The sequence below is a fragment of the Schistocerca americana genome, chromosome 2 (genome assembly GCF_021461395.2).
Source record: "Schistocerca americana isolate TAMUIC-IGC-003095 chromosome 2, iqSchAmer2.1, whole genome shotgun sequence".
NCBI classification, from domain to species: domain Eukaryota; kingdom Metazoa; phylum Arthropoda; class Insecta; order Orthoptera; family Acrididae; genus Schistocerca; species Schistocerca americana.
In genome coordinates this window covers 381494530-381515964 of record NC_060120.1, presented here as the reverse complement: position 1 = coordinate 381515964, position 21435 = coordinate 381494530, and the positions used below count along the sequence as shown (strand labels likewise).

Sequence of the window (21435 nt, the reverse complement as noted above, 5' to 3'; positions counted from 1 at the left end):
GAATCTGTTGAAATTTTAAACGGTTTGCCCATAACTGGATGATGTAATATGTGTACCTCAACAAGCGCTCTTTTAACGTTTCCAAATGCATCATTTGCACCTTGATCCCAAGTCCACAGTACTCCCTTTTTTAATATACTTAAAATTCTTGGGTCATTTAACTCCTGCCCTCTTACATACTGTCGATAGTATCCGGCCATACCTATAGATCCTTTTAATTGTCTTACATTTCTGGGGTGCGGACATTCTTTGATAGCATTTATGCGTTCAGGGTCTGGTCTAATTCCCTCTACCCCTACAATATGCCCTAAGAACTCAAGTTCTTGGCGCACAAAAAACAATTTTGACAGCTTCACCATAATACCTTTCTCTTTAAATTTTTTTCAGTGTCTGCACAAAGTTAGACAATGTTCCTCCCAAGTAGCTGATATTATTACGATATCGTCTGTGTATATTATCAAATCCTTCAATAAGTCTCTCCCTAGTGCTTCATCTAACGCACATATAAATACGGACAAAGAGATACTAAGTCCAAATGACAGTACATTGAAATACGATTTGCCATCAAACAAAAGGCTGTATACTTTTTGGATTCTGGATGTAATTTTATCTGCCAATATCCCACGATCAAATCCATCATGCTAAAGAATCTATTCTTTTCAAATTTGGATAACAATTTGTCAATATTAATCAGGTGATCTCTCTCCGTCTCTGTATGTCGGTTCAATTTATGAGAGTATAAGACTAATCATACCCCACTTGTATCTTTCTTCACCATGACCAGAGGATTATTCATTACACTGGAACTTCATTCTATAATATTATCATCAATCATTTTGTTAATCTCATCCCAAACTGCTTCCTTCAAACTCATTGGTATGGGATACGATTTGCTAAAGAATGGAGCGCCATCATTGATTTTGAACTTACAGATATAGTCGCTGATATTACCTGGACAGTCGGAAAACACTACTTCATAATCCATTAAAATTTTATATAAATCTCACCCTTGTTGATCGGTTAATGTTGGGGATTCATTAATTTTGTCTTGTATACCATTTCGATGTGTTACTTGATCAACGTTATCGATTTTTTGGTGATAATTGTGCTGTAGCCGTTAATCGCAGGCACTGACACTAAGTGGTTTGTTCCTTAAAGTGACTATTTGTCACAAAAGGTGCCCAGCATCTACTGTCCCCTTTACCAAAACAAAGTAGATGTTCGTCAAAGTTTAAGGTGGCTTTAAACTGAAACAACCAATCTAAACCAAACATTATGTCTCTATTAATATTTCCTACCATCAACAGTGTTTGACAAAATACCATATTTCCAATACTGCAGTTCACCTGAGTTTATTTTTGTTCCCGTTATCCCTATTATGTATACTCCAGTCACCAGCAATAACGGTAAGTGCTGTTTATTCTGCAGCGAGTTAAAAAATGCATTTGAGATGAGTGATACCTCACTTCCCGAATCTGTAAATATGTTAACCTCAGAAGTTTCCACTGTCCCTGCTATTATAAGTTGTGGGTTGTTAGTAGCTAAGCTTGGTTCTTCAAGCAGCAACCATTCCTTTGTGGGTATTTTGTGCGTAAAGTTAACATACTTATATGGGATACGACCTCCTAATGTATTTCCACAGCTTGGTCCCTGGCTCTGGATCCAGGCCAAACTAAGTTTTCCTCATTACTACTAATTACGGGTTGGTTACAGAATTGAGATACTACATTCCCATTTTGTGTTTTTGGTTACTCAGTACAAATTCTTGAGAAGTTACTGGACTTAAATTTGAATGTGGATGCTGCTTTTGATAATTACCGTTGCAACTTTTCTTATTACACTGGTGTACTTTCGCTAAGTTTACCTCGTGCCTTTTAAAATTATTTCCACTATTCCTTTTATAGTTCGAACTTTCACTTTGGTGTAAAGTTCCCCTGTGGTCCCTATTTATTGCATCAAGTGTGTCAACAAAAGACAACAACTCTTCTACCATTTTCCAACCGCTACATAAGTTGTCTTTTCTCGCATAGATGGGTAATCACCTAGTTAAAATATGTACTAACCCTTCTTCCATTGGCTTATCTAAATACTTTGCTCGTGTTAAATGCCAATCGAAATATTTCCTCATAGTACCCCAAGTATTATTATAATATTTTGGGTCCCATAGATCTCATATCAACTTCTCTTGAGAACTGACAGTATTTCTCTTTAAATCTCTTTTGAAAGTCTTCACAGAAGGAAAAATTCTCAATATTTACTGTTCCTCATTCTGAGGCTTCCCCTAGAGGGTACCCCACAGCAAATTCGATTTTCTTAGGATCTTCCCAATTTTTTGGTAATGCTTCCTTAAACCTTTTTAAGAAATGTGTCAGATGTACATCTCCATCCGGCTTAAATTTAGGGAATTGTGTCAATAACCCTGCATTAGCACCACATTAGGTGAAGCTACCCTTTTTTCTGCTTCGTCTTGAATAAGCTTAAATTCTCTCCACAGGTCTTCTATACCCTTCCTGGTATCATTAAGTTTGGAAGAAGGAATAAGTGATGCGTTCCCGGATGTTATTCTCTCAGTGACTTTTTTATCTATAATTTCCCCAAATTGTTCCTCCAAACTAATTACACTACTGGCCATTAAAATTGCTACACCAAGAAGAAATGCAGATGATAAACGGGTATTCATTGGACAAATATATTATACTAGATATGACATGTGATTACATTTTCACGCAATTTGGATGCATAGATCCTGAGAAATCAGTATCCAGAACAACCACCTCTTGCCGTAATAACGGCCTTGATAAGTCTGGACATTGAGTCAAACAGAACTTGGATGGCGTGTACAGGTACAGCTGCCCATGCAGCTTCAACAGATACCACAGTTCATCAAGAGTAGTGACTGGCGTATTGTGACGAACCAGTTGCTCGGCCACCATTGGCCAGATGTTTTCAGTTGGTGAGAGATCTGGAGAATGTGCTGGCCGGGGCAGCAGTCTAACATTTTCTGTATCCAGAAAGGCCTGTACAGGACCTGCAACATGCGGTTGTGCATTATCCTGCTGAAATGTATGGTTTCACAGGGATCGAATGAAGGGTAGAGCCACGGGTCGTAACACATCTGAAATGTAACGTCCCCTGTTCAAAGTGCCGTCAATGCGAACAAGAGGTGACCAAGACGTGTAACCAATGGCACCCCATACCATCACGCTGGGTGATATGCCAGTATGGCGATGACGAATACACGCTTCCAATGTGCGCTCACCGTGATGTCGCCAAACACAGATGCGACCATCATGATGCTGTAAACAGAACCTGGATTCATCCGAAAAAATGACGTTTTGCCATTTGTGCACACTGGTTCGTCGTTGAGTACACCATCGCAGGCACTCCTGTCTGTGTTGCAGCGTCAAGGGTAACCGCAGCCACGGTCACCGAGCTAATAGTGCATGCTGCTGCAAATGTCGTCGAACTGTTCGTGCAGATGGTTGTTGTCTTGCAAATGTCCCCATCTGTTGACTGAGGGATTGAGACGTGGCTGCACGATCCGTTACAGCCATGCGGATAATATGCCTGTCATCTCGACTGCTAGTGCTACAAGGCCATTGGGATCCAGCACGGCGTCCCGTATTACCCTCCTGAACCCACCGATTCCATATTCTGGTAACAGTCACTGGATCTCGACCAACGCGAGAAGCAATGTCATGATACGATAAACCGCGCTCGCAATAGGCTACAATCTGACCTTTATCAGTCGGAAACGTGTTGGTACGCATTTTTCCTCCTTACACGAGGCATCACGGCAACGTTTCACCAGGCAACGCTGGTCAACTGCTGTTTGTGTGTGAGAAATCGGTTGGAAACTTTTCTCATGTCAGCACGTTGTAGGTGTCGCCACCGGCACCAACCTTGTGGATGCTCTCAAAACCTAATCATTTGCATATCACAGCATCTTCTTCCTGTCGGTTGAATTTCACGTCTGTAGCACGTCATCTTTGTGGTGTAGCAATTTTAATGGCCGGTAGTGTACATTTATAATATCAGAGTTTGCTATTTTCTCTTTGAAATTCCTTTCTACATTGTCTGCCCATGTACTGACACCTGTAATTTGCGATTGAATGATTGGCATTAACTCATTGTTGCTTATCTACACTCTGTTGCAAAGTATACAACCCATGTCTCACATCATTATATTTAATGTTTCACGTATTTTCAAAAGATCCTAACTTTTCAGTAAGTTCTGATTCTACATTGTTATATTTGTTCTCAGTGTCCAGTTCTAACCTTTTTGATAAATCTTGCAAATTGTCATTCTGTTTCTTACTAAGATCAGCAAAAATATGATTTATATGAGTGGTTAAAGAATCTGTCATCTCGTTTTTAAAATCTATTTTTAAATTCTCTACTTTAGTACTTACAGTGTCAAATTAAGTCTTCAAAGCACCCATGCCTTCACATAGATTACTAAATTCTTTACTTTGAGAGTCGACTTTGGTGTTTAAAGCTTCAGTCTGGGAGTGTAATTGACTGAGAGTTGCACTTTGATCATTTAATTGCAGACTCTGAGCTTTGATTAAATTTATCAACTCAGCCCAGTCAGGAACCTCTTTGCTAACTTTCATGGCCATAGCCGGTTCCTGAGTTTCCCCAACTTGTAAATTTTCCATACTTTTAAATGCTTTAGCTCCTGTAATCATTTAAAACTAACTTTAAATATGATAATTACACAAATAAAAGTTCACTCAACAGTATTTTGTACCACTTCGTTCTAAAGTAATGAAGTTTTGTTTCATGCTCACCTGGCGTAGAATTCTTGCTGCGTAGGTGAGCAATTGTGGAGGCAGGTCAAAACCAGTTAACAACATCTGGTACCAGCGGCATCGGGTGTAGGTTGGTTTTCGCATCTGCGTCCCCGTGATGTGTGTAAGAGCTGTATACTCCCTGCACTGGATCTTCTTGGTTGAAGTGTTCTATGCATACTACTTAGACAAATACATCGAAATAACGTTTTGTCGTCATGAATTTTCCGTGTCTTCACGATTTTTCATTCAAATTTTGCTTCATTGGATACTTGAATGTATTCCAATGTCTCAGAATAAATCCTTTGTCTTGTTATGTCTGGTTGCTATGGCAACACACAACAGCTTCTTTTCGCGTTTTTGACTGAAAATTCCTGTTTTTTCAGTCCTTTCACACAGGTAACCATGTTCTAATGTTCTGACAACTGACACAAGTGTGAGTGTGGATGTGGGTTGTACCGATTTATTTCCCCAAATCACATTCCACTTCTTTACGAGGTGGCTTACTTGGAATTTTGCAGCCCCCTCTTCTTCACGGGATAGCCGGCTGCTAGAAAATCTCTTGACTTCTTCTCTGTCAAATAGCGCGTGGTACAGGAACTTTTAAGACTCTTTCTACTTATAAAATGAGTTGACATACAAACTTTCCTTTTCGGCAGTTAACGATGTATTTGACTTTCATGCACAATATAATTCACACTTTCAACATACATATGTAACTTTCTGTAAGTACCTTGTACCATCGAACATTAAAAAACAAAATGAGTTACAGTTAAAAGAAAGTTGGCTTGACTACCATGACTTTCTTAAAATGAATCCGAAAATTCTACCAAGGCTGAGTCAAGAGTCTATAATAGTGCTTTGTCCAACTGTTCTTGTTATAATTAACAATAGTCAGTGATACAATAAGCACAGAGCGGCATGTAAACTCCATGGTTCTTCATTACACCCTCACTAACACATCTATGGATTGACGGACAGGTACTTGTTGGTGCTGTTCGACCGCCGTGTCTACCTTCTTCCCGCAACTGATTTTAAATGTGCACACACAAACATGTGACATGCAGTAGGTAGGATTTTACCATCCCACACTTTTATCTAGAATATCGTGTGTTCGAGACAATAGAAGGCTGAGTGGTTCTAGAATTTATACAGAAATTCTCAAATCACTACAAAGTCAGTAGTTGTTCTTCCCTTTATTTTAATAGTAATTACAGATTGGTGCTATGCTTTTTTCAATCTTTCATTACCAAAAACCACTTTGTTTTATCATGTAATTGGAAAGATAAAAAATCTACTCACCAAATGGCAATAGAACACACACATAAAAAAGGTTTAACTTATACTAGCTTTCGGAGCCAGTGGTTCCTTCTTCTTGCGGCAGGGTTGAAGGAGAAGAAAGAGGGGTGGAGGAAAAGGACTGGAGAGGCGTACGAAAAGGAGTAGAGTTCAGAAAAGTCACCCAGATACCCAGGTCAGGGGAGACTTACCGGACTGGATGAGAAGGAAAGACTGATTGTTGGGGACTGCACCGGATGAGGTTTCAAAACCTGAGAGCTTAAAAGTGGAAGACAGGGTAATATGCAACACAGAGATTACTACTGAAACATTGTGGATGAGTTAATAAGAGTGAAAAGCTAAGTACATTGTATATAACCCAGGTGGGAGGGGGGGACGGCGAAAAATGGACAGGTCAGAAAATGAAATATGTAGAAAACTAAAGTGGAGTGAAGGAGGGAGTAGTTACTGTGAAGAAATGCTGAGACAGAAGAAATTAACGTAAATTAAGGCCAGGTGGGTGACAAGAACTGAGGACGTGTTGTAGCGCTCATTCCCACTTGTGGAATTCTAAGAAACTAGTGTCAGTGGGAAGAATCAAGATGGTGTGTGTGGTGAAAGAGGCACTGAGATTGCACATTTGGTGAAGCTGGCTCCAAGATGTATGAATTGAATCTTAATTATGTCATACATAGTTAAGGTGTTTTTACTTTCATGGTAATAGGCCCTTGTGACAATGTGTTATTTGCAGCTGTCTTCCTCGGCTGACGCAATGTCTCTACCCGAGTTAGACAGTGTGCTGCAGAGGAGCGATTGCTTTTTTACCTTACACTCATTATCTACCATATTTTAACGACTATAAGACACTTATCTTCAAAAAATTGCCTCCAAAGTGCAGGTGTCTCTTATACTCGAAATTAGTATAAAAATATCCAGTGTTTGACTTAAAATTCCTGACAGTCTTAAAAAAAGCCACATTCTTTCTGACGACATTGGATTCAACTGGCAGCAGCAGTGTGAGGAACATGAGTTGTGAGGATTCACAAGCTTGGTAACGCTAAGAGAGTTAGAGAGAGAGAGAGAGAGAGAGAGAGAGAGAGAGAGAGAGAGCTCTTGTTCCACTATCACAAACCCAGAACACTGTCTAGCGTATGATGCATCATTTCAGTCTACGGGCCAGTGAACTTGAACTGAAAGTGATTTGTGTTATTGGTAGCAGTCCAATATTTTTGTTAGTAGCTACTTTCGTAATGGGAGAAAAATGAAAGATATTCATATGATCCGGCTATAAATTGAAATTAATAGCATATGCGGAAGAACAAGGAAACAAAACAGCTGAGCGGTATTTTAGCCCTCCACCAATTGGGGGGGGGGGGGGGGGTTGCAATTGGTGACTGAGTAAAGAAGAACCAAAAAAATGAGGAAGACTAGATGTGCAGATGACTGAATGCAAAATGGCCAAAATTAGAAGGTAACATATTGAAATGGATTCAAGGACACCATCAAAGTGGCATTGGAATTAATACAAAAATGATTCAAATGCACGCTCATAAGCTAGCGCTACAGTGGAACGTAACAGACCTTACGGGTAGTGTTGGTTTGTGCTACATGTTTATGAAGTGTCATGGATCTAGCATGTGAACCAAAACCAAAATACATCAGAAAATGTCACAAGAGGATGAAGAGAGAATGTTATCTTTCCATCATTTTGTTATTCAGTGTCAAAAGAAAAACAGTGTTGAACGAAGCGAGATAGCGAATATGAACACAACTCCGTCAACGTTTGATGTTCCGAGTAACAGAACTGTTGCCGTGAAAAGTGCTAAAACTGTAACTATAAAAATAAGTGACATGAAACTGTTGTCCTTTCATGTTTTGCTGATAGTAATAAACTTAATCCAGTGCTCGTGAAAAGTGCTAAAACTGTAACTATAAAAATAAGTGACATGAAACTGTTGTCCTTTCATGTTTTGCTGATAGTAATGAACTTAATCCAGTGCTCATTTTCAAGCCCAAAACAAGCCAGCCTTATGAAATATGGGCAGGTGCTGTTGTTTACATACATGACAAAAGTTTTATGGGCAAGGCTGGTATGAAATTATGAATTAACAAAGTGGGGGAGCGAAGGAAAGGTGCTTTATTGAAGAAGAGTTTGCTTGTTGTGCTAGATCAGTTTAGTAGTCGTTTGAAAAATACTGTGAAAGATTAACTGAGACAGGGAAATATAGAACTTGTTGTTACTCCAGGAGCACTTACATCACAATTGCAACCTCTTGATGTCTCGATAAATAAACCATTTAAAGTGTGTATGAGAGAGGAAAGGAACAAGTGGATGATGGATGAAATACAACATGAATTCATGCCGAAGTGGGCTTTAAAATGACCTACAATCAAACAAGTATGTCAGTGGATAAAACAGTCATGGTCTAGAATGGGAGAAGACATTATTGTTAAATCTTTCAAGAAGTGTGGCATAAGTAAAACTCTCGATGGCAATGAAGACCATCATATATATGAGGAGGACAAGGATGATGACAAAGAGGAAGAGGAAGAAGGAGAAAGTTCAGGTGTCAATTTTTCAGGAATTTTAAAAGTCACTTCGATTTTATAAACTAAATTTTTTGTTTGGCTTTGCAATCTAATAATAAATTGGTAAAAAGTTGCTTAAAAATTAAGGTGCATGGTTCATAACGTCTTACAGTCATTAAAAATGCATTATAGCACTGCAGGTATCCGTTTTATACACCACCTGATCCTGAAAGAATTCAGTTTGTCAGCTCAGTCATTAGCCTTACAGGCATTTTTCCTCTTCCTTGTCTTCCTCAGCCCCACATTCTGAGGAGGCAGCACCATCACACATTCATTATTGGCATATCTACTTCCTTGTACATCTGGACCAGGCTGCACAGCCTCTAAACGACTATTGTCCCGGCTGGTAGGGAGTCTCATAGAAACAGAGATGTTGAACAACTTTCGTTCATGAAATTTGAGCTGTTGAAGATGCAGGCTGTTTTCATTGGCTGCAAAATGAATTTACTGGCATTTTAAATTTAGATGACTATGCACAGTGTGTGGCATAGTTGCAAATGGACAAATTTTTCTATTGCTATGTGTCTACAATGTTGTTTCTCTTTCTGCCATGAAAACAAAGCACAGCCCATTTGTTATGAACTACAGAATCTTTGTTTGAAAGTGTGGGGATGTTATTGTAGAACTCAAATGCTGTAAATTCTTGCTTGCTAAAAATAAGTGTAAATCAATTTTATTTGGTAAAAATAAACTGTTACAAATGTATATATACTGTCAATGCATTTTCAAATATAACTTTTTCATGGTCAGTATATGGAATCAGTGAAGTTATTGACGTTTCAGTTTTTCTGAGGTCATGATTTAAATACACAGTTATCGTTCTTCAAACAGATAGTTTGCTTGTTTGAGATATCTGTTACATCATCAATAGTTTGTTTTAGACTGCTCTCTTCCTGCCAGTAGTAACTTCTGTGTATCCTCTTTTTAGTTACTTTACTTTGCTACAAACACAGCTCACACATGCACATTCTCTCTCTCTCTCTCTCTCTCTCTCTCTATCTATCTATCTATCTCTAAACACACACACACACACACACACACACACACACACACACACACGCACGCACACACGCACACACACTATAGGTTGCTAGAAGCCGAAACTTTCAAAATGATAGGGAAAAGTGTAGGGCATTCCTATTTTCAAGAAAGCTCATCAAACAGATGTGCCCAATTTTAGGCTTATATTGCTTATGTTGCTCCGTTTTAGATTTTTTAAATATATTTCATGCTCTCATATAATCACTTACGTGGAGACCTAAAATCTCCTCTGTCGGGACCAACAGCACATCTGCAAACAAAGACCGAGTGAGACCCAGCTTGCTCTGTTCATCTGTGAGATCCAGAAGGCAGTAAATTTCAGTGCCCAGCTTGATGCTGTGTTCTTCATTTTCCAAAAGACATTCAGAACAATTCTCCACTGTCACTTGATTAACAAAATATGAGCATACAAAATATTGGGCCTGCTTTGTGAGTAGATTGATGAGTTCCTAGCAAATAGAACACAGTATGTCATTCTCAGTGGAGAGAGATCTTCAGATGGAAAAGTGACTAGAGTAAACCCTAGGGAGTGTTATAGCATAACCTAGTGCAGGGCTGAACAACTCACTAATTTTGAGGTTTTGAGTGAAGGCACTTGCGTCAGCTCAGGGTCTTGCTCACGATTAGAACAGGTGCGATCTTTCATGCTGTGAAGTTAGAATGTAACAAATTGGAGTCACAAACAGTGTAAATAGTATCTGCAAGCTAGCTGTTGTTTCAAGTCATATACAGTTCTCTATAGTGTGTGTTTCAAATCATATTCTGGCCAGTTCCCACCTGCGGATTCTGAGAAACTGGTGTCTGGGAAGCAATCCATATGGCTCGTGTGGTGAAACAGGCACCAAGGCCATGACTGTCATGTTGTGGTGTATGCTCTGCAACAGGATATTGTGTGTTGCCAGTATACACCCTCTGCCTATGCCCATTCGTCATAATTGGTAACTTGGTAGTTGTCATGCCTATGTAAAAGGCCAAACAATGTTATAACAGCTGATATATGACGCATTGTTTCATAGGTGGCTCTCTCTTTGATAGTATGTTTTGCCAGTTACAGGGCAGGTAGGAGGGTGCATAGGGCAAGTCGTGCAGTCTGGACTGTCACAGGGGTAGGAGCCACAGGGCAGGGAGATGTGTGCAGGGACAGTATAGAGTTTGACAAGGATATTGTGGAGATTGGGAGAACAATAAAAAACTATGCTAGGTGTGGTGGGCAAAATTTCAGACTAAATGGACCTCATTTCAAGGCTGATTTTAGGAAGTCATGGCCTTGTTGAAGTACCTGATTGATACATTCAAGACCAGAATAATAGTGGGTGATCAAGACCAGAATAATAGTGGGTGACAAGTGGTGTACTCCATAAGTTGTTTTTTGGAGGGATCAACAGTATCAGTATTAGCTGTGATGGCCTGGGAAATCTGCTTTTGAACTAGGCCGGTGGGGTAATTGCATCCAGTAAAGACTGAATTGAGAATGGTGATTAGTACTGTAAAGAGTCTGCATCTGATCCAATATGGAAGGGATGGCAACTGTCGAAATGTAAGTAATATTGTTTGTTACTATGTTTTAATGTGAACAGAAGTGTGTAAATGGCCTTTGGTGAAGTTGAGATTAAAATCAAGAAAAGTGACCTGGGACTTAGAATAGGGCCATGTGAGATTTAATTGGGAGAATTTTAACAGGTCACCCTCACCATGACTCCATGTGGCAAAGATGCCGTCAGTGTATCTAAACCAAACCAGGGGGCTGAAGGCTTATGGATCCCCAGAAAGCACCCTCCAAGTGGCCAATGCAAAGGTTAGCACAGAAAAGAGTCATCCTGGTTCACATGGTTGTACCCCTGATCTGTTTGTATGTATGTCCCTCCCTCAGAGGTAAAGTAATGGTTGGCAAGTATAACGTTGATTGGGAAGAGCGGGAAGAAAGTCATAGGCTTGGAACCATATGGGCAATGACTAAGGAAATATTCAGCAGCAGGCAGACCATGTACATTGGGGATGATTATATAGAGGAAGGTGGCATCAGTGGTGACAAGTGAGGTGTGGGGTGGGAGTGGGACAGACACAAATTTCAGACAATCTAGGAAATGGTTGGTCCCTTTAATATGGGAGGGAAGTCTTTGCCCTATGGGTTGCAGGTGTTGATCAACTAAGGCATAGATATGAAATAGAGGGAAATATTCCACGTGGGAAAAATATATCTAAAAACACAGATGATGTGACTTACCAAACAATAGCGCTGGCAGGTCGATAGACACACAAACAAACACAAATATACACACAAAATTCAACCTTTCGCAACCAACGGTTGCTTCATCAGGAAAGAGGGAAGGAGAGGGAAAGACGAAAGGATGTGAGTTTTAAGGGAGAGGGTAAGGAGTCATTCCAATCCCAGGAGCGGAAAGACTTACCTCAGGGGATAACAGGACAGGTATACACTCGCGCGCACACACACATATCCATCCGCACATGCACAGACACAAGCACATCCTTTCGTCTTTCCCTCTCCTTCCCTCTTTCCTGATGAAGCAACCGTGGGTTGCGAAAGCTTGAATTTTGTGTGTCTGTCTGTGTTTGTTTGTGTGTCTATCAACATACCAACACTTTCATTTGGTAAGTTACATCATCTTTGTTTTTTGATAAAGGGAAACATTCCGCATGGGAAAAATATATCTAAAAACAAAAATGATGTAACTTACCAAATGAAAGCGTTGGTATGTTGATACAGACACTAACAAATACAAACACACACACAAAATTCAAGCTTTAGCAACCCACGGTTGCTTCATCAGGAGAGAGGGAAGGAGAGGGAAAGACGAAAGGATGTGGGTTTTAAGGGAGAGGGTAAGGAGTCATTCCAATCCCGGGAGCGGAAAGACTTACCTTAGGGGGAAAAAAAGACAGGTATACAGTCTCTCTCTCTCGCGCACGCGCGCACACACATACACACACACACACACACACACACACACACACACACACACACACATCCGCACATTTACAGACACAAGCAGACATATGTAAAGGCAGAGATGTCAGTCGAGGCAGAAGTACAGAGGCAAAGATGTTGTTGAATGACAGGTGAGGTATGAGCGGCGGCAACTTGAAATTAGCAGAGGTTGAGGCCTCGGGGGTAACGGGAAAAGAGGATATATCGAAGGGCAAGTTCCTATCTCCGGAGTTCTGATAAGTTGGTGTCAGTGGGAAGTATCCAGATAACCCGGACGGTAACACTGTGCCAAGATGTGCTGGCCGTGCACCAAGGCATGTTTAGCCACAGGGTGATCCTCATTACCAACAAACACTGTCTGTGTCTGCCTGTGTCCATTCATGCGAATGGACAGTTTGTTGCTGGTCATTCCCACATAGAAAGCTTCACAGTGTAGGCAGGTCAGTTGGTAAATCACGTGGGTGCTTTCACATGTGGATCTGCCTTTGATCGTGTACACCTTCCGGGTTACAGGACTGGAGTAGGTGGTGGTGGGAGGGTGCATTGGACAGGTTTTACGCCGGGGGCGGTTACAAGGGTAGGAGCTAGAGGGTAGGGAACGTATTGGTTCATCCCTATGAAATCCCCAAACCACCTTCCCTACCCTCTGGCTCCTACCCTTGTAACCGCCCCCGGTGTAAAACCTGTCCCATGCACCCTCCCACCACCACCTACTCCAGTCCTGTAACCCGGAAGGTGTACACGATCAAAGGCAGAGCCACATGTGAAAGCACCCACGTGATTTACCAACTGACCTGCCTACACTGTGAAGCTTTCTATGTGGGAATGACCAGCAACAAACTGTCCATTCGCATGAATGGACACAGGCAGACAGTGTTTGTTGGTAATGAGGATCAACCTGTGGCTAAACATGCCTTGGTGCACAGCCAGCACATCTTGGCACAGTGTTACACCGTCCAGGTTATCTGGATACTTCCCACTGACACCAACTTATCAGAACTCCGGAGATAGGAACTTGCCCTTCAATATATCCTCTCTTCCTGTTACCCACCAGGCCTCAACCTCCGCTAATTTCAAGTTGCCGCCGCTCATACCTCAACTGTCATTCAACATCTTTGCCTCTGTACTTCTGCCTCGACTGACATCTCTGCCCAAACTCTTTGCCTTTACATAAGTCTGCTTGTGTCTGTATATTTGCGGATGGATTTGTGTGTGTGTGTGTGTGTGTGTGTGTGTGTGCGTGCGTGCGTATACCTGTCCTTTTTTCCCCCTAAGGTAAGTCTTTCCGCTCCCGGGATTGGAATGACTCCTTACCCTCTCCCTTAAAACCCACATCTTCTCGTCTTTCCCTCTCCTTCCCTCTTTCCTGATGAAGCAACCGTGGGTTGCGAAAGCTTGAATTTTGTGTGTGTGTTTGTGTTTGTTAGTGTCTGTATCAACAGACCATTACTTTCGTTTGGTAAGTTACATCATCTTGTTTTTAGATATATTTTTCCCACGCGGAATGTTTCCCTCTGTTATTTATATATGAGACAGCCAGGATGATTGGGTTTGTGGAGCTTAGGAAGAAGGTAAAACGTTGGGGGGGGGGGGGGGGGTTGGGCGGAGGCAAGGAGTTCTTTGGATTGAGGTGTTAATCCTTGTGAGAGCCCTGAGGTTGTAAGGAGGGGCTGTGGGTCGGTTTGAATCACAGGAATGGGACCTTCATGGCAGATGCTATATGTAGAGGTGTCAGACAGCTCATGTAGACATTCATTTACATACTCCTGTTTATCAAGTACCGTAGTGGTAGATCCCTTGTCTGCTGGGAGGATAATGATGAAGTCAGCGGCTTTTAGTGAGTGAAGAGGCTGAAGTTCTGCAGATGACTGGTTAGGTAGGGTCATGTTGTAGGGACCTTACGAAGGTTTGTGAGGCAATGCTGGATTTGAGGAATTCTTGGAAGGCTTGTAAGGTATGATTTTGAGCGAGTGATGGTGGATCAAGTTGGGATCATGATTGTAAAAGTTCAAGGCAGGGCTCAATGTGAGGTTTGTGGTTGGAAAGATTTTGAGATTGGGTAGCAAAGTGATATTTTCAGTTGACATTACATGCAAAGGAAAGTAGGTTCTTTGCCAAAGCAGCATGATTAAATGCAGGTTTAATGCTGACAGTGAGACTCTTAGATAATGCAGATGATTCAGGAGGGATATTGCTTTAGACAAGAGGTTGAGAACACTGCACTGTTGTAATTGGTTCTTGTGATTGAGTCATTACTGGTCTGAGAAGCAAGTTTTAAGGCTGTGTGACGTTAAGGAGGTTGGCCAAGCTTGGTTTGTAGGAGACAGCACTGCAGAAGGACAGGAAGAGAAAAAAACCATGTTCGGGTAGTTTAGGAAAAAGTGGGATAATATTTGATGTGAAGTCTGATATGTTGTTGCAGTTTGAAGTTGGTGTGGCAGATATCAGCCAGGGAAACAAGAGAGGCAGATAACTGCAGGATGTTGTAGAAGGAGAGAAGTCTGGTGAAGTGGAAATAGGCAGACGAGGCATATATAGGTCACAGATTAGCTGGGTAAATGCAAGAATTGCTGTATTTGAAACTGTAAAAGAGGTTGTTGTAGAGTAGGATTACATCCAGAAACAGGGACTTTCAATGTTAGGTCTTTGGGAGTAACATCAAGGGGCAAGCAAGTTTCAAGAAACAAATGTGGAACCTCAATTTTGATAGTGCAAAGTCATGTTTTTGAAAAGAACAGATGTAGTTTATGGCAAGAGAGGAGTGTTAGGCATGGTGGGAGTGGCAAAAAGAGAAGCAGAAGAGAAGCAAGAAAAGTATCAGAAAAAATTAGTACAAAATTTGTGAGAACAGCAAGGATTAAAGAGAGATAATGAGTAGGTGAGAATTTCTCAGCAGAAATGTGGCCTGTATGATACGAAAAAATAATAAGAAAAAAATTGGTAGGGAAAGTTATGAAAGGAGATAAATTTTAAAAACTGGGCTAAAGAAAGAGGAAGTCATAGGAGAAAATGTAAACTATTGTGTTTGGCAAATAAAGTAATGTAGGACACAGCGGGTAGCAATCAATCAGAGCAGTTAGGCAAAAAAGAAACACAAAAAAAGTGAAAGAATTACATATAATGAAGGTAGATGGAGGGTAGAAAAGAAAATAGCTGTCAAATTTGCAAATAAATCAGTGAAAGACATCAGGAAAAGACCTGGAAGGTAGTGAACAGTAAACAAATTGTCGTAGACAAATTCACAAATCACAGTGGAATTGCTGCTGAACATTTCCTCAGTCAGCACCCACCTACCTTCTCATCTTAATCAATTTTATACTTACCAACCACTACTTCACATTTGAGGGGCAGACTTACAAACAAGTCAGGGGTATGGCCATGGTACCAGGATGACTCCTTCCAATGCTAACCTTTTCATGGGTTGCTTGGAGGGGGCTCTCCTGTGATCCATAAGCCTTCAGCCCCTGGTTTGGTTAGATACGTTGATGACATCTTTGCCATATGGACTCATGGTGACGCTGATCTGTTAAAATTCTCTAAATGCAATCTCCCAATTAAATTTCACATGGTCCTATTCCGAATCCCTTGCCACTTTTCTTGATATTGTTCTCATCCTCACTGGAGGCCAGCTGCACACTTCCATCCACATTAAACCTATAACGAACAACCATACTTATATTTGGACAGTTGTCATCCTTTCCATGTCAAATGTTCCTTCCCATACAGCCTTGGTATCAGAGGCAAACATATTTGTGCAGATGCAGACTTCATACAGCAATACACCACCATTCTCACCTTAGGCTTAATAGGATGCAATTACCCCACCGGACTAGTTCAAAAGCTGATTTCCTGGGCATCACATCTATTTCTGATACTGCTGATCCCCCAAAAAACAATTTAGGAGTACACCACTTGTCACTTGGTATTAATGCACACAGAGACCTACTAGCAATCTTTGTTTACAAACATTATCACAATGTAGATACTTTTGATAAATACACTCGGTGGAAGGGGGGGGGGGGGGGGGGGACTGGAGACACCACAAAGCAATTATCCGGATGTGACAGAAGTCAGCAGATGTGATGTACATGTACAGACAAACAAACGATTACAATTTTAGTAATATTCAAGCAAAAGAGCTTCACAAATTGAGCAAGTCAGTAATGCATTGGTCCATCCCTGGTCCATATACAAGCAGTTATCTGGCTTGGCATGGATTGACAGAATTTTTGATGTCCTCTTGAGAGATATTGTGCCAAATTATATCCAAGTGCACCATAGATTGTCAAAATCCCGATCTGGTTGGAGGGCCCTGCCCATAATGCTCTAGTCTCAGTTGGAGATTGTTTGGCAATGTTGCTGGCCAGGGTAGGGTTTTTCAAGCAGGAAGACAACCAGTAAAAACTCTTACCGTGTACGGGCAGGCATTATCTTACTTTAAGTCCAAAATGGCTTGTCATGAAGGGCAACAAAACGGGGTGCAGAACATCAGCAATGTACTGCTGTGCTGAAAGGGTGCCATGGGTGATAACCAAAGTGGTCGTGCTACGAAAAGAAGTGGCACCTCTGACCATCACTCCTGGTTGTCGGGCCATATGGCAGGCAACAGTCTAGTTGGTATCCCACTACTGTCCAGGGTGCTTCTCATTAACTGGAGTATATTTGTCTTTAGTAATGAGTTCCGCTTCAAACTGCGACCTAATGACCAGTGAAGACATGTCTGGAGAGTGCAGTAGCACAGTGTTCTTCACATATTGTAATTTTTACTTTGTTCTCACTTTTCCTCTGTTGTGTCAAGAAATATAGTTCCTTGTGCATCTCCTTAATCAGTCATTGATTGTTTCAGGTTTATGGTGGACACACACATGGTTGGATGCTCCTGGGTGCAGCTTCCAGCAGGCAAGTGGCGACCTCGCCCTACAGCTCATGTGCAGTCCCGTTGCCAGATTGAAGTTGACATATCGTGGGAGGATCTCATAGCACATCCCCCTGAAGGAGAGTGGAGCAAAGTAGCCCCTTTTAGAATATTAAGTTTTGACATTGAATGTGCAGGAAGAAAAGGTGAGTGGTTGACTCTTCTCAGTTTCATTCACCAGACAGTATTTATATATTATGTAGCCATATAGTGTATGGCTATATGCATTATTTTATATTTATAGTATTGCTCCAGAATAAGTATTCTGTAGAGCACTTTCATATGAGTTGCACGCTAATATCTTGTATTGACGTTTTGTCACAAGTTAAACAGTTACTTGACTGCTCTTTCTTTGGCCAAATTATATGATAAATTATTAAATTAACAAATTATTTCAGTAAAGTTATGCATGGAAACAGATAAATCAGGACTACAAAATTATAGTACACTGGATTTCAGAAAGAATTGCATTTTAATATTGGAACATTCTGGGAAAAAAGTTGATTGTGCATAACATTTGAAATATTAATTTTTCAGAAAAAGAAAAAAATTGCTAGAAAGAGGAGAATGAGGGCTCCCAAATAAGTTATTTTAGCAGTATTGATTTTTAATGTGCGCACTTTAAAATTAGCATCAGGAGTGGTATAAGAACAAGTAGGATAATTCCACCTGACCTGTTACACTGTGTGTAATTTACCCTTTCAAATCAGGGCAGAGATATGCTGTCAGATAAATAACAGAAAGGCATACAGAAGAAAAGAACAGAAAAATCATTATAACTTATACCTGTGTACCATTTGTAATAAGTAGTGAGCACCATTCCAGTTGCATATAATGGTGCTTAAAGCCTATCTTTAAATCGAATATCTTTCAATCATGAAAAAATGAAGGAAAAATACAAATTCCTCTAGTGTCGTAACATATATTTGTACTTCAGATTGTGGCCAGCTATTGCACACAGAAAGCTTTAAGTTATGTCCACAAGATGCTTTCTTCTTTTTCAACTTTGTACATACTCTACACACTTTCAACAGTACACACATGTATTTTGCCTGAAAAGATAGATAAACAATATCCTTTTTGGGAATTGTGTGTGTGTGTGTGTGTGTGTGTGTGTGTGTGTGTGTGTGTGTGTGTGTGTTTTTTTTCTCCAAGACCACGCTTGTAACCAACTATTGTGCATATGTAGTTGTGTTGGCTATTGTGTTTTACTTTTTATTTTCTGGCATGTTGTGCTTGTGAGTCACCAGTGTTTGCTCTCTGGCATATGGTTGAGCCTCCAGCTCCTACAGGTATTTTATTGTTGCTGTTTTGTCCAGGGTTCCAGGTCCATGGCTTTACGTGATGTCTGATATCATCTTGAAGGTTTAAATAACAATCAGAAACTTTGAATAATTTTTTTAAATATAATTATTAGCCTCCAACATAAATAAAAACATTTATCTGCTGCAATATAATATGACAAACCTCAGTGTTGCCACCATACTATTACCAGAAACCAAAATAAAGTACTACCTGCACTTTTCAAACCTAACCACCAGCTGTTGCTCACATCACTCCACCACTAACTGCCCACTCTGTTGAGGCAGGCATTTATACAAAGATTCTTTGTTAAATTCTTATGGCATGAGCTAAGCCACACATCACAAGAACACAGTGTCTATTGAATCAAATTATCATTTATATAGTTTCAAGTGAGGTGGAAGGCTAATTCTAAGTAGGATTTAGTGCACAAAAACAGAGCTTGGGGACTGTCACAGACAGCTGGTTCTGTTTACATGCAAATCATGTTAGTAACACACTGATAGAACAAAACATAGTGATAGAAGGACTTAAAAACATACAAAAATGAAAATCGTTACAAAAATGCCAAAATAAAAATTGTTGTTGACATGTGTATCAAATGATTGCATTTGATTAATAAATTACAAATTTGGAATCAGGATTTTTATAGGCGAGGATATCTGTCCCTTTTTCCCCCTAAGGTAAGTCTTTCTGCTCCTGGGATTGGAATGACTCCTTACCCTCTCCCTTAAAACCCACATCCTTTTGTCTTTTCCTCGCCTTCCCTCTTTCCTGATGAAGCAACCGTGGGTTGCGAAAGCTGAAATTTGTGTTTGTGTGTTTTTTATTGTGTCCTATCTACCAGCGCTTTCTCGTTTGGCAAGTCACAGCATCAAAAAACAACAATGCTGAACCCCAAAAGTGCCCTACTTGTGAAAAATAAGTTACAGCATCTTTGTTATATATATATTTTTTTTTTTTCCATGTGGAATGTTTCCCTCTATATATATATATATATATCAAGGGAAATCTAAAGACCTTGATTTACAAAAATAGGAGACAATTTTGCACATCTCCTGATAAAAAATTAAATGTTTTGATTAAGTAACAGAGAGAAGTGTGTGTACGGAGGTCCTAGGGTTCTATTCCCATCCCTTTTAGTGGCAAACTGTCAGATAATTCAGTGCCACAGGTGAAAATGCTTAACTCATCTGTGACATTCAATCACACACAGTCAATCCTATGTCACAATTATTTAGTTGGTGTCTTTTTTCATATGAATAAAGCATACGTCACCACTTGCTGCTATAGCAACTTTCACAAATGAGGTTTAAAAGGATGTTTGCTGATTGTTTCCTGTTCTTCCATGGGGAGCATTGTTTCAGCTGCTTGATTGTTGTTATCCTATCAAATCGTTTGTCAGGAGAGTGTTGCTCCCCTAATGCCATCATCATAATATGTACCTAGTTTATCATATGTATTTGTGTATGTGAAATGGATGCACCAGTTCCATAATGTCTGATTTACAACTCTCAAATAATTTATCTGTACCCAGATATCTATATCTAGCCCTATTTACATTTTTTGCTTTAAATAAATTGGATTGTGATGTGAAAATAATTATTTATTCAACAGGTGTATTCCCGGAACCAAATCATGACCCAGTCATCCAGATAGCTAACATGGTAATTCGTCAAGGAGAACATGAGCCATTTTTGCGTATTGTTTTCACTCTTGATACTTGTGCTCCAATAGTAGGTTGTAAAGTTTTGAGCTTCGACAAAGAAACAGAGATGTTGGAAGTAAGTGAAGTTTGCTGTTCATAATAGTACCTGTCAATACTCAGGCTTTCTGCATTGATGTTGTAATAGAAGTTACATGTTTTTGGATTTGCTTTATTTTGTCGTATTAAAGTTGTTGTTCATTGGTATGTCTCTAAATTTTATAGAAATGGGCAGAATTCGTGCGGGAAGTGGATCCTGATCTATTTACTGGCTACAATATTAATAACTTCGACTTTTATTATCTAATTAGTAGAGCTAGTCATTTGAATGCAAGAAATTTCAATTACCTTGGAAGGATTAAAAATATAAAGTAAGTAAATGCAATTGTTCTTCAGCTTTGTACCCAGTGTTACAACATGCATTTATTTCACCATAAACTTTTGTAGATCTGTTGTGAAAGAACAAGTTCTACAGAGCAAACAGATGGGGCGACGGGAAAACAAAAATATCAATGTTGAGGGTCGAGTCGCTTTCGATCTTCTCTTGGTGAGTTGAATTCTTTATTTAGTCACTGATTTACATGAGACTTCTGTGTAGGTAAAATTAATAAAATCTGTCCAGTTAGATGCTAAAATAGTCTACATATGTTTGACTGTAAAGAAAATGGGTAAAAATTGTCGCTAGTATTAATTTCAACAAGGAATGGGTATAATAGGATTTAAACTTAAATACACTGACAGAAATTTTTTTAAAAAAAATATGAAAAATAAATAACAAGCCCAAGAAATAATTAATGTAGGGTAATGAAATTTTGGGAATATGTTTGTCTAGGTAACATATTTAAGTTTTCAATGTTAAAAGCCC

General features: G+C 39.9%; 1 protein-coding gene across 2 annotated transcripts in view; it reads left to right on the top strand.

Moving 5' to 3' along the window:
• Window positions 1–21435, top strand: part of LOC124595388 (DNA polymerase delta catalytic subunit) — a 173672-nt gene that overhangs the window by 89991 nt on the left and 62246 nt on the right. For both annotated transcript variants that reach the window (XM_047134108.1, XM_047134109.1), the window contains exons 6-9: window positions 17495–17709; window positions 20483–20649; window positions 20796–20941; window positions 21018–21117. In XM_047134108.1, coding sequence (XP_046990064.1) covers window positions 17495–17709; window positions 20483–20649; window positions 20796–20941; window positions 21018–21117 — 628 coding nt within the window. The remainder of the gene's footprint in view (window positions 1–17494; window positions 17710–20482; window positions 20650–20795; window positions 20942–21017; window positions 21118–21435) is intronic.